Source organism: Brachyistius frenatus, unplaced genomic scaffold (genome assembly GCF_029030835.1).
Source record: "Brachyistius frenatus isolate BFR_SWC_R1_liver_20210118 unplaced genomic scaffold, ASM2903083v1 Contig_2, whole genome shotgun sequence".
In the NCBI taxonomy this organism is placed as follows: domain Eukaryota; kingdom Metazoa; phylum Chordata; class Actinopteri; family Embiotocidae; genus Brachyistius; species Brachyistius frenatus.
The window spans coordinates 5,330,153-5,343,452 of NW_027210601.1; the positions used below are offsets into that span (position 1 = coordinate 5,330,153).

The 13,300-nt window shown below is 40.7% G+C and overlaps 1 protein-coding gene across 6 annotated transcripts in view; it reads left to right on the top strand.

Annotated features, from left to right (window-relative positions):
• Positions 1 to 13,300, top strand: part of elmo1 (engulfment and cell motility 1 (ced-12 homolog, C. elegans)) — a 101,003-nt gene that overhangs the window by 84,828 nt on the left and 2,875 nt on the right. For all 6 annotated transcript variants that reach the window (XM_069695501.1, XM_069695524.1, XM_069695518.1 and 3 more), the window contains 4 exons: positions 3,029 to 3,192; positions 5,975 to 6,087; positions 10,015 to 10,122; positions 10,478 to 10,560. In XM_069695501.1, coding sequence (XP_069551602.1) covers positions 3,029 to 3,192; positions 5,975 to 6,087; positions 10,015 to 10,122; positions 10,478 to 10,560 — 468 coding nt within the window. The remainder of the gene's footprint in view (positions 1 to 3,028; positions 3,193 to 5,974; positions 6,088 to 10,014; positions 10,123 to 10,477; positions 10,561 to 13,300) is intronic.

A 13,300-nucleotide genomic window follows, 5' to 3' on the forward strand; every position in this document is an offset into this window, starting at 1 on the left:
ACAAATCTTGATCGGTGGGGATGGGAAGTGTTGACCCTCGCCCTGTAGTGGATGGACATTTTCATGACGCCATTTGGTTCCTGTTCAGAGTTACGCTCCAAGAAAAAAACTGCAAAAGTGCTTCACTTCATGATGAATACACAGATGATCCTGACTGTAGTGACTTTAACATACATTTAATTCTACACCAAAGCTTTAAACCACAGGAGAATTCAGCACCTGCTTGGTTAGATGACGTCGCTGATGCACAGTTTGACTTCTGTACACTTCCTACTAAAGAGAGCAATGCCTGAAATTGACTTCCCTTTCTATTGTTCTAGCTATTTTACAACGCTACCAGAAATATTTTGAAAATGATAGTCTATAATGAGGTTGATACTATCTTAGACCAGAAAAGAGCTTCTTTTTAAAACAACCGAGATCCTCATCTCAGCTTTTGTCTGCCTGTCAAAGGGGATTTGAAGGATGTACTTTTGCTGAGTCACTGATGTTTTGCATCAACTTCAGTCCCAGTTAGATTTGGATCACACTGGAGAAGACCACATGTGCACTGATGTGGGTCTGTGTCTGAGCTTTGTAAATAAATCGGAGTACAACGGTCACACATGGTCAAAATCTAGACTCTGCAAGTGATTCTTAAAATACTTCGACTGAGGAACTTAATGGCTTGTCTTATGTCATGGCTAGTGTATTCAAATCGACTCCTGAATTAGGGCTTAAAAACAGTCATGAGCAACTCTCCATAAAATCTCCTGACACTCGTTCTTCTCTGGTTGTCACCTTGTTGTTCATGTTTATTTTGTTAGAAAATACACTGTGAGAATATATTTGCAATCTTAAATGTAATTCCAAGATTATGTTTTTTAAGCAGTTATAAAATGACTTTTTTCTGTCTTTTTTTGTGGTGGAAGCTTAATGCCAGCGTATTACCACTATCAGTTCTACAATTAGAAATGGGTTAATTCCTTTTTCTGGCACTGCCACTGTGCAGCACCAACTTCCCAAAATGAATCCAGACCACTTCTGAATACATTTTAACACAGACGCGGATTCAAACGGATTATCCTCAATCGCCTGTGTCGTCTTGAGTTTTTGAGCTTTGCATGGAGGTTTATGCTTTGCGTGTTTCATTTTCAGAAACCAAATCGTCTATTTTTAATGTTCTCACCCCTGGCTTAGTCTGACTAGAGAAAGTCCAGAGGTTAGCAAGTTGAGTAATCGCCTTGCAGTAAAAACAAACAGCAGGAACAATATTACATAAAACTGTGTTTGGGATCTTGGCTGGGTTTCGGCATGGTTGTTAAGGCCGAGGAGCCCAGATAAAACGGAACAGCATAGCCCAGGAGAACCTATTCATTATAAAGCATGTTACTTTTTTGTGTTTCTATAAGCACATGCATGTATGCAAAAAAAACATCCCAACCTTCTACTATCTCTGATGATAATAGAGTCGACATATTGTGAGGATGTGTTTGCTGAAGTTGGAAATACAAGTGTGTCCTCAAGCATTTCATTAAGCACAAGAAAGCAAAAATATAATGGAGTAAAATCAAAGGGAAGAGAGTTTATTTCTCCATGTCACCTCGGTATGATTTGATCCTGTGACTCAGCTTTTGCAGGCCCAGAGGCAGCTGCTAACAAGGTTGAGCCTTAATCAGGGTTGCTTGTCATCACCACCACCTCATCTGCAGTAAGTGGAACAGCACTGCTAGACCAGTGAAATGTTAAAAAGGCAAATTTATTTTTACAGCCAAATATTACACATAGCATCTCAGCAGGATTTACAGGCCTCCTTCAACCCAAGCTCTCTAAGCTACTCTCTGTTTTCTGGGAAAATCATTGTTGCATGTGATGTTCTGTTCAATTCAATTTCATTTGGAGCACATTAGAAATTGTGTTTACTCGCAGTGAAGTTCCTTGTGTGTCGGCTGAATACCTTCACAAATAAAGAAAATATGGTTGGGCTATGTTCTTGTTTGAATTCTAATTATGCAAAATGCAAATCACTTGTCAAAGCACAATGCTAAATGGAAGCAGCTGTCATTGAAGATTTCAGTTTCAGATTCATTTTCCACTGGCTTGAGTGTGTGTGCTAAAGGATGAAGAGATTGTATATTAAGGAAATAAATCACTGCTTTATTAACTATATAAAAAAAAAAAATTGAAAAAAATTGAAAAGCAGCATCGTCTTGTCAAAAAAGCAGCTTGAACAGGGTTTTAATTTCACTGTACATCTTAACAAGTTTAAGTCCTCTTCAGTTCAGTTGCTGGGTTTTGTTTTGGTCTCATTTAGTGTTTGGGGCAACACATGCCAGGACCCATTTTTTTCCTTTTTATCTGCACAAATGTTTGTGAAGTTTGTGTCAGTTACCTACTATTTGTTGGTCATACTATTGATTTTTAAGGATATTTGAGTTTCGGTTCTTTAGTCTTAAATGTGTGTTGGTGCAGCTCTGTATTTGTCCGTGCTGCCAATACAGGAACGTTCTGTGTCTGTCTCTGTGTCTGTGTCTGTGTCTGTGTCTGCGTCTCCTCACTGTAAGGCATATGCTCTAAGCTAATTGAGCTAGACATGCATATTGGGTTTTATGTGTTGTTGTTGTTGTTGAGTGCCTTCCTTTTGTATTGTTACCTCTGCTGTACACAAAGACCCCTTGAGTGGGATTGATGACTTGGAACACCACTCATGTCATGCTTCTGCAGCCACAGCCAAATGAATGGTATTAACTAGATGGGTATTATGGGCAAGTTCTGTCATGCATTTCCCTGATGCCTGATACTGGGCCTGACACTTGACTAGCTGCTTCTGAATTGCTTTGCTCTTTCCTTCTTACGGCTCAATGCACCAGACTGGATCACAGGCTCCAGCTCTGGAAAAAAGGAATGACATCATTAATCCCATTGGGAACGCAGTAGAAGTTTATAAGCTGCTCTGACCCCCAAAATAGGGAATAGGGAAGAGGGGATAGTGTTGACTTCCTGTATGTACTCACCCTGCTCTCCTCTGCCTCTTTCTTGTGTTACGCAGGTAATGCAGGTGGTGAGGGAGCAGATCATGCGAGCACTCACTCTCAAGCCTAATTCCCTGGACCAGTTCAAGAGTCGCCTGCAGAACCTGAGCTACACAGAGATCCTGAAGATACGGCAGTTGGAAAGGATGAATCAGGAAGACTTCCAGTCCCGCCCCATCTTGTGAGTGACGCATGCATGATGTTGTCACAGTGTAAAGTCCCAAAATACAATTGCACACATTTGTCAAAGGGTCTTTGTCTGGAATGTCCGGCCAAAGCTTATTGGGAGGTCGGGATAACACCATATGCTGAACTTTGTAACCGTGAATTGTAACCGTCCTTTACCTCATGATGTCCTAAACTGGTCTTAAGACCCAAATGAGGACATCATTTTCATTTACAGAAAGAGCTGTGCTGCTTAATTTACTTCTAATTGCTTCTCTTTTTTTTTTATGTGAATTTGTCAAACTAATTATTGGAACTGTCCAAAAGCAGCTCACACCTGTGTTTTCCTCCTCTGATTGAAAATATGCATTGAATTCAAATTGTCTGCAAATGGCATTCCCAGTGAATACTCCATTAAAGGCCCTCCAGCTCATTACGCATGAAGAGCTAGTGTCTAATAAATCATTCATCGGATGATCATGGATGCAGATCCTGTAATGGAGAGCATTGTTTTGTCCTGCCTGTATTTAATGGAGTAGGCAGCACTATTGAAAAAAATCGTTTCACCGAGAGAGCCTGTCCCTTTGAACAGTAATCAATGCTGAGCCGAGGGCTTATTGAATCGATATTGGAAGGGTAGAGACCAAACTTCAGCAGCTAGGTAATCCTTGTGGAGAAAGTAGAATGTAGTTATCATAATAACATATTAGGCGGTTTACAAACAGGTTTAATTATGTGTTTCAGTGGACTTCAATAACTGCGCCTATATTAAAGTTACAGCTGAATGCAACATGTTCACACCCAATCGCAGGCTATTATCAAAAGGTTTTCTTTGAGAAGCATGCAATAAGTAACTTAAAGCAAATATAAAATGAAAAAGCACATTTTAACATTTTTAGAGTACGGTTTGAAAACCGATTAACATCACAGACCGATGATGAGTCTCTCTTTAAAAGAATGAGAGACTGAGGTTGGAATTTTCCTCCAATCAGTAGAGTACAATCATGACTTGTAAACATAATGAGCCAAGCGTGTCGAAGCAAAGATTTAAAGAAGTCCCGTATTACTCGCTACAATCACTTCCAATTTTCTACTATCAATTATTGTGGAGAATGACTTAAGACATCAAAAGAAGGTGAAGAGAAGCTTTTCTGGCTTTAGATCAAAGCTGTCTCTCTTGTAGAAAGTCTGACTTGAAGGAATATTTGATGTCATTTTGACTCCTGTTAGCAGAATTTGGAGGTTGTTTGATATAATTTAATATATTTTTTTGCAAAGCCTGTGGGACATTTTTATTTACAGAAAGTTGTTTCACAAAGAATTACACTGCCTAACTTTGATGCAGTCCTCAGAAAATTTGGATGTAAAATGTCTTTACTTAATTCATGACACTTTTTTCACCTATGCAATATCTTACTGATGTGCTGTGAAGGTATTGTACATTCCCGCAAGGCTTGTGCCTCACTTCTTTCATCATTCAAACACCTGATACTAACCCAAGTGCTTCCTTCACTGAGGACTACGAGTACAACACTTCAATTGTCTGTGATTTTCGGCACTTTCCGCAAAAAATCAATGTAAAGTGAAACTGAAGTTGCTCCCTAAGAAGACAAAAGTCGCAAAGTCATTTAAAACTCTCAGACAAAAGCAGTCCCAGTCCCATGTCCGGCTCAGCCAGAAGGATGGTACATAAAGTGGTAAAGCCGAGCTATCATCATCCATCCTTCCTACAATGAGCCACGCCTTTCCCACTCGCTGTTTCTTTAAAGATGTCAGAGTGAATGTCTGACCACAGATCAATGTAATGACTGGAATCACCAATGAGGCAAACACGCAGACAAGGGAGGGCAAGCAGGGAGACAGATGAGGGGAGAGGAGAGCGGCTCAGCCTGAAGGAGACAAAGAAGAGAGAGGACAAAAATACGATCAAGAACACCAACATGGAAGAAAATGTTAAAAATTAATTACCTTTAAATGTCTACAAACCTTAAATTCTATTAGAGTTGGCAATATTTCTAGAATAGAAAAGGAAGAAAAGGTAAATTGGAGGAGAAGGGGCTCAACGATAATGATGATAGGGAGCAACGCTGCTCGGGCAGATAATATACATAATTCATGTTGACTAATGCTGTATGCTTTGCATTCGTATGCAAGACAGACACACATACATGAAGACAAATGAATAAATGGTAGCGATTCGAGCAGCAACGATTTCCACTGATCAGCCTTGTCAGATGTTATATGACATATTTCTGAGTGTGTGTACATGTATGGAGGTATATTTGTGGGTTTGACATTCTCTGTTTCCCCCTGGCAGTCATAATCCAGGGGATTTTGTCAGTCATGAATTTTGCACGCTGCTAGATAACCTGGGGAAATATAAAAGAAATCTCTCGTTTCGGGTCTTATAACATCTTGTGGCTCGCTGTCACTAGCCTGCCATGCTGGGTGGGTGTGATTAAAGAATTAAAATGACTCTGTGGTGGCGGGGTGTGGTTAGCTCAGCTGCAGGGGGTAGAGAGTGGGAGGAGTGGTTTAGGGAACGGTGCAGGGAAGGTGTAATGAGCACAGCTGAGCCAAATATGAACTGATGAGCTCTCCCCTATAAAGGGAGCAGGTAGAAGGAGGCTAGGGAGGAGCGGTTGCACGGAGACATTGGTATGTGGTCAGGGCAAATAAAGGCATTTTACACCCGAACGTACGACTGAGCGCGTCATCTGTGTCCAGGAGAGACCCCGGTAGCACAAACCTTGCTACAGACTCTCTTGAACCAATTATGTGTGTTTGTTATTCTGCAGGGAGCTGAGAGAAAAGATCCAGCCAGAGATCATGGAGCTGATCAAACAGCAGAGGCTCAACAGGTTGTGTGAGGGAACCTCCTTCAGGAAAATCAGTAGTCGCAGGAGGCAAGGTGAGACACAGTATTCTCTCTCACACACACACACACACACACACACACACACACACACACACACTGTATGTGTAAGTGTGCAAACCCAACTTTACATCGCCTTCATCCACAGATCACAGCCACATATAGCACTGACATTCTCAGCTCCCTCTGCTTGTCTCCCTCTGTTCCTCGTCATCATCATCTTATTCCCTTTTCTTTTTGAAAACCCCCATGGGAGAAATTTTATCAAGGAAGATCTTTGAAGCTCTGGACTGCTGCGGATCTGCTGTCATGATCACTCGCACAATTTTTCTTAGAAACTTATATATATAAACTAGACATATAGTGACACGCTGCCTCTCTTGAGGAAAATGCAGTACATGTCTGTCGGTTTCCAGATGCACAGGCGCCGCCTTCTCCTCCTTTTATCCTTGCATACATAAATATATGGCATGCAAAGAAATACAAAGATGTATAAAGCCAAAAAGTAGTCTTAACGCACATTTATACACACCTGTGGAGATAAATTCTGGAGAAAGCTTCTAGAAAAGAATTGAAAGAGTGAGAGACAAGCAGCCTGCAGTAACCTCGGGCTCTATTGTATGGAGGGTGTGGTGAGAATGACAAAGCAGTGTATTACCTACTGAGGGATAGCACAAGCCAGATGTTTTGCCTGGGATGTTCAGGAGGGTAGACACTTGCATTTAAAGTTGTCAAAGAAATCGTTTTTTAGGAAGAAAAAGTGTTGTTTACACACACACCGTATGCTCTTTTGACTTAACTTAGTTTTTGTATTAATGGTATTGCTTCTTAGTGACACAATGGAGAGGAGAGGAAGAGAAATTAAAAATCTAACAGCCAGCTTAGATAGGAGAGTATTTAAATCATTCCACGTAATATCGTATTTCACACTTACTGCCACGAGAGAAAGCAAGTGAGGAGGAGTGAAAGAAGGAAAGAGGAGTAGCAGTGGTAGTATTTATCCTAGAATATACTGCTCTTCAGTCACAGAGGATTTAATCTGCTTGAGACCTGATCCCTTCACTCTTCTGTCCTCCCTCGTGCACTTTCCATCACCCCTCTCTGTCACTTTTGCCTCAGTCTACATATACGATACATTAAATAAAACACCCAGCAACAAGCTCAGGTGGTGGGTTGGTTTGCTCTTATTGTATTACTGTCATCAGCTACCCTACAGGAGCTGTACTTTCCAATAAATCAAATCAATCTGAATAAAACATGGTTGGTTTTTTTTGGTTGGTTTTTTTTTTTGCTCCAATGTATTCTGGCATTTTAAAGCCTCATCACTATTCGTCTTGGCAGCCGTCATCCAGATGTTGTCAAAGATGGATTACAGAGACGTTTAAAAGAAACAAGGAGGTGGGAAAAACAGGATACGAGTTGAACAGGCAGATGTTCAGGTGGAAACCATCAACACGATTAAGTATGTAATTGTCTTTTTCGCTGCTTGTGGTCAGCTGATTTATGCTTGTTGCAGCAACGTGCTGTGAACAGGCTCTTTATTACCATATCATTGCTATGACTTCAGAGATTTTAGAAAGCCTGTCAGCAGAACTGAAGACACATGCACATACACGCAGCCACATGAATACTATACAGAAACAATGCGCATTAGCCATTCAAGAACACCAAAGACAGTATATAAAGTAATTCATGAGCCCTGCTGGATTTAATGTAGCACACTAGCCTGCGCTAACTTTAATCTGCTGCAACAGCATGCCGAATGTAGCCAAGTCGTGTGCCTGCTATGAGCTAGCTGTAGTGTTTTTGGACTCTGAGGAGGTGATGCTTCTCCACAACAATCCTGCCTATCTTTCCTATCTGCCACTCTTTTCACTCTTCATCCTCATTTTCTTGTGGTTTGTAGCTTTCTCCTTACTCGTGCAAATCTTCATATTCTTCTGCTTCCATCTATCCCTCCTGTTTAGATCTCTCTTCCCATACATGTCGAGCCGCCCTCTTCTCTCTGAGCATTTATTCTCATGCTGGTACTTCCAGAATATCCATGTATTAAAATATGAAGAGCACTTTGTCATGCAGACCTTAAGCGAGCTGAACAATAATAAAAGGAGCCCTACAGCAAGTTTAATACACTCTTGGTGTTTAAATAATGAGACGTCAAGGGTGGTGCATGCAAGCTGAAACTTGGTTGATTAGTCCAGGTCTTTTTGTCTTTTGTACACTGCTTTGATAAACCAATCCTTATTGATTTTATTTGTTAATGCACTGTTCTGTTTCTATATTTTTTACATATGTACTGTATGTATGCATGCATGTATGTATGTATAATGTGCTTCGTCCTCCTACTCTCCCCCGTCCCATCCCTCCTGCTGCATCTTTTATGACTATTTCAAAGTCCCTCAGCCTGCAGGGACTCAAGTACCCACATCAAATATTAATTTAACTGACTTCAGTGCAGATGAATCTCCTCTCTACTTTCCATGCTGCCCATTAGAGGAGGATCCTTCTTTCTAAAAGCTCAGGTTGATGGCACTTTGAATTTTGAAAGAAAGGGTACCATTTGTACAGTCTTTTAAGTGTAGGATGCTGCAGGTAACAGCACTTGGGTCTCGGGGAGGTGTAGTTTGTGTAAACACTGCACTAGAGCAAAAGTAAACTTGGAAATTTGGCCTGGTTCTGTTCAATGTTATCATGAATCACTGGTAATTTTAAGTGCCACAGGAATTAAATCTGAGACACAGATACAGAATCTCAAAGCCAAAGGAAGAGCATATGCTTTTGTACACCGACACTCCAGTCACCGTATCAGTTAAGTTGAACAGCTGATCGCATCCTCTCCCCATTCAGCCACCACACATATCTCTTATCTGCTCCCTGTGGACTGGTGCCACTCTGTACCAGCCTGGCACCACCAACTGTCTATTTTCAGCAATTAGGATTTGGACTGTGCACATGCCAGCCAGTCCTCCCCAGTCTGTGCCCGCTCACTGCCAGCTCAGCTCAGGAACACCAGGCTGGCTGCAGCGGCTGGCCGTGGAAGCAGCGCACACCAAAGCACAACTGGTCGTCAAAGACTTCCACTGCTGAAGGATTACTCGAGACAATCTGTACTGAGAAAGGCAAACTTAACTTCATCTTGATGTGACAAGTCTTCTTAATGAAGTTTCGCTTCAATGATGTGTCAACTTCAACAAATCATGACTACTATATTGACAATAGAGCTATTTAAAGAGTTAAAACCTGGACTTGAGTGAAACTGTCTGTCAACAAGAGGTTTTTACTTGTATTTTGAACTTTAAACAAGAAGTATCATACAAAAATGATTGAAGGTCAAGTTACTAAAACACACATAACGTTTTCCTTTTTTGTAGTGTTTAAAGGTCCATTGTGTATATACTGTATAATAAATCCAGATCAACTTGTGTCTGCTTCATCCTTCTCATAATTTTAGGCTACTCATTGCTTTAACATTTGTGTTTTAGTATATTGTCTGTGGTCAAACAAGATCCATTTTGGATCTTGTGCTTAGAACCTGGCATGTGTTTGAATTATTTTCCAATTTAAAGGAAAATAAAGTTCAATCGGGTCTCGTGTAAGGTTTCACGCTTAATTTTCCATTTTAAATGAGAGAAAAACCTGGATGTCCTTTTGTGATCTTGACTTGCGTGTGTGTGTTGCTGTTGAATCACTGCTAAAATGATGCAGGCCAACTGTCTGTTTTGTTGCCTATCAAGATCTGTGCCTCATGGAGAGCATCATGGCCCATCTGTGGATTTTCCTCGGGGCTTTTTTTTTTTTTTGTAATACATTTTTTTTGCCTTGCTAATTTTCTTTCCTGTTGATGACTCATGCAAATCCAAACCTGTATGATGCCTTCTGCCAGCCACTGCTTATTTTATAACTCCTCTAAATCTACTCCCTCTACTCCCTTCTGTCTTCTTTTCCTCTCTTTGTTTCTTCCAGATAAGTTTTGGTTTTGCCGTCTGTCTCCAAATCATAAAGTCCTGCACTATGGAGATCTGGAAGAGAGCCCTCAGGGCGAGGTCCCCCATGACTCTCTACATGAAAAACGTGAGTGTCAAGAGAAATTCTTAATATTCCTTACCCAGTATATTGTCACGGTGTCTGTTTTTATTGCACTGATGTTCACTGTCAAGCAATTGATAATAACTGTTGGCTTTTTATAGTCAGTGTTAACATCAGTTTTACTTGTAGTGCTTGAATAGTGACAGATCCGGGGAGAATTTTAAGTTTTAATCACTTGGATAAACCAGGCTCTCATCTAGGATGTCGCACTTGTCACAGGGGTGTTGTTGGTGGTGTTGTTGTTGTTGCTGCTGCTGCTGCTGTTGTTGTTGTTGTTGTTGTTGTTGTTGTCGTCGTCGTCATCGTTGTTGTTGTGAACTCACTTCTGTCCTCCCTGCAGTGCCTGTGGCTGACATCAAAGCTGTTATCACCGGCAAAGACTGTCCTCACATGAAGGAGAAGGGAGCCCTGAAGCAAAACAAGGTGTGTGCGTGCGTGCGTGCGTGCGTGCGTGTGTACATGTGCATATGTGTGGGTGGGTGTGTATCCAGGCGAGAGAACGTGTTTCTGTGTGTGTGAGAGTTGCGTAACATGATGTCAGTTACATAATTTTGCTTTGGGAAATAACACAATAACTTGCGTCTGAGTACTCAGCACAGAGAGATGCATCCATCAGCGCTATGTGTAGAAATAAATTACTGAATAGCACTTTAATTGCAGACATCTTATCTTTGATGTTTAGATGTGATAGTAACAATGGGCATGCCTTCTGTGGTGTCTTAACCAGGATGAAAGAGCCATCTTGTCTGCATCTGTGTACACATCAGCCCTTCCTCTCCCATACTTTTCCTTCGCAAACCTCCGGCCCCCACCTGCGGGACTCTGATATATTGGATCCTGGATAAATAGCCTTGAAGACAAAGGAGCATGCTTCCTCCTTTCTTTGTCTACTTTATTACCTTGTCGATAAGCACAGCTCTAAGAGAATGACCTGAGGGGGGTCTGTGGGCTGTCTAGCAGCCCTGTCCCAGCCTTGAGCATGAGAACATAAGCACATTTCATTACTCACTGTTACAAGGCCAGCCAAAGTCACCTCTATAGGCCTCACAGCAGACTTGGCCTGTGGACCATTTGTGGGACACTGAGACAGAGGTGGGAGAATGGAGAGGCACGCTGTGTCTGATTGTCTCCAAAATTCTACCAAATATGGCAAAGCAGTTCTTATTTATTTGCATTACATTTTTTGTAATTATTCCACATAATAATCTCTCATAAGCATGTGGTCAGGGCCATAATTCCCCTGTTTCAAACACCTTCTGCGCCTCAAGATGTGTGATATTTAGAAAACAGGTGCACCAACCTGGAAGAGCAGTTTTCCTGTAATTTTGCATCTCATTTCTGAAGAGCACCTTTCAGCTTTATATGCAGGCAATTCAAACAGGATCACACAAATGACTCGAGGACACATGATGAGTGTGGTTGACTGCTGTTCTGCCGAATTTAGTAATGTTCGTGCAATTTCCTTGCAGTCTGATTTGTGTGGAACATCCTCAGTGTCTCAAAAGCAGGTGCACATTAATGCAGCCGTATTAAAATAAGCCTGCTGTGGGAAAGAGAAAATTTAATTAACCAGTGTTTCATTTAAACTGCAACGATAGCAGACACGGCACCATTAAAAAGGGAGCTTCACTTAATTAATTCATACAGAGAAAAAGCTGTAATAATTGAACACATGTTTTATTACACGTGTTATTACACCAACTAAAAAGCAGAATTGTCTTTGATGTTATAAACCTTGAAAAACCCAAAAAGTTGTTAATGCACTGTTGTGATTACACTTATTTAATTTGAAAACGCACAGCTGCAGTTATACAGTGCTTCTTTAGTGACTTCAACTGTATCATCCATGCACAGTATATGAAACACCTTGTTTTAGCTGCATGACTCTTGGGATGTCGCTCTGTTTACCACTTTGGTCCAGACTGAAATATCTTAACAAGTCTTTCATAGACTGTCAAGAAATTGTCAAGTAAAGTCAGATTTATTTATAAAGCACATTTAAACACAACAGAGGTTGACCAAAGTGTTGCACATAATCAAACAGAATCTAAACAGTCAGATAGACTTGATCCTAAGAAGAAATAAGCTATAAAAAATTAAAAAAATTAAAAATTAAATACAAAATCAAAAGCAAGATAAGACCAGCGCAAAACACACGGAAAATGTAGGCGCTTTAAACAATAGATTAAATGGTGGTTAATGTTTAAAAAAAAAAAAAAAAAAAAGTGAAAATAAATAGGATTTTTTTTTTTTTTTTTTTTTTTAACACTGGTATCGATGTTGACAGCCTGATATGGAGGGGGAGGTTGTTCCAAAGATGAAACCGAGGCCTGGTAGTCATTTTAGATCTCAGAACAACTAATAGCTACTGGTGAAAACACTTGAGTCAGTGACAAGGAGTATAGGGCTGCAACACTGTACAGACCTTCCTTGTACCTTTCCTACAATACTTAAAAATAAATGACGTTCTCATCAGCCTCAGCTGTTCTTCATGTTAAGTTGTAATAAGCACATCTTAGTACCTAACTTGTTAAATGTGCATTAAATACGTTAAACATACCAGCTTAACATCAGTATGTTAGGATTGTTATTGTGAGCATGGTAGCATTTGACCTCATCATTCAGCTTAATGCAGCCTGACAGAGCCGAGAGATGCTTTTCTGATTTGCCATCAGTCATCTATTCTTCACTGAGTATCCTGATCTAGGACTAATCTCACCACTGAAGTACATATTTTAAGCACTCCCTCACAAAATGCACACAGGCTGCAGTCCCAGTCTCTGATTGTGTAGGCCTAATTACCTGCTGCCTTAGTAAACCAGACGCTAATTTCACGCAGATTGCAAGCACGCATTTAATGAATTCCTTGCATGTATACAAATCTGTCTGTGTCTCGACTCGGTCCTCATACACAATCCAGTTTATTTCCTACAATAGACCACACAGAATTATGAGGGAATAAACATGAAAGCATATCATGTCACATCATTTCCCAGCCCTCCCACGCCTCAGACATGTTACAATGTCCACAGTAATATCTCACTGTTACCTGATGACTTTTTGTGCAGCTGATGTAACAGATGGTGATGAGATGTAAGGAGATGAAGAAGATTGCACTTGTATGGCAGCATTGTGGTATAAATCTAATCTGTTATTCATTCTT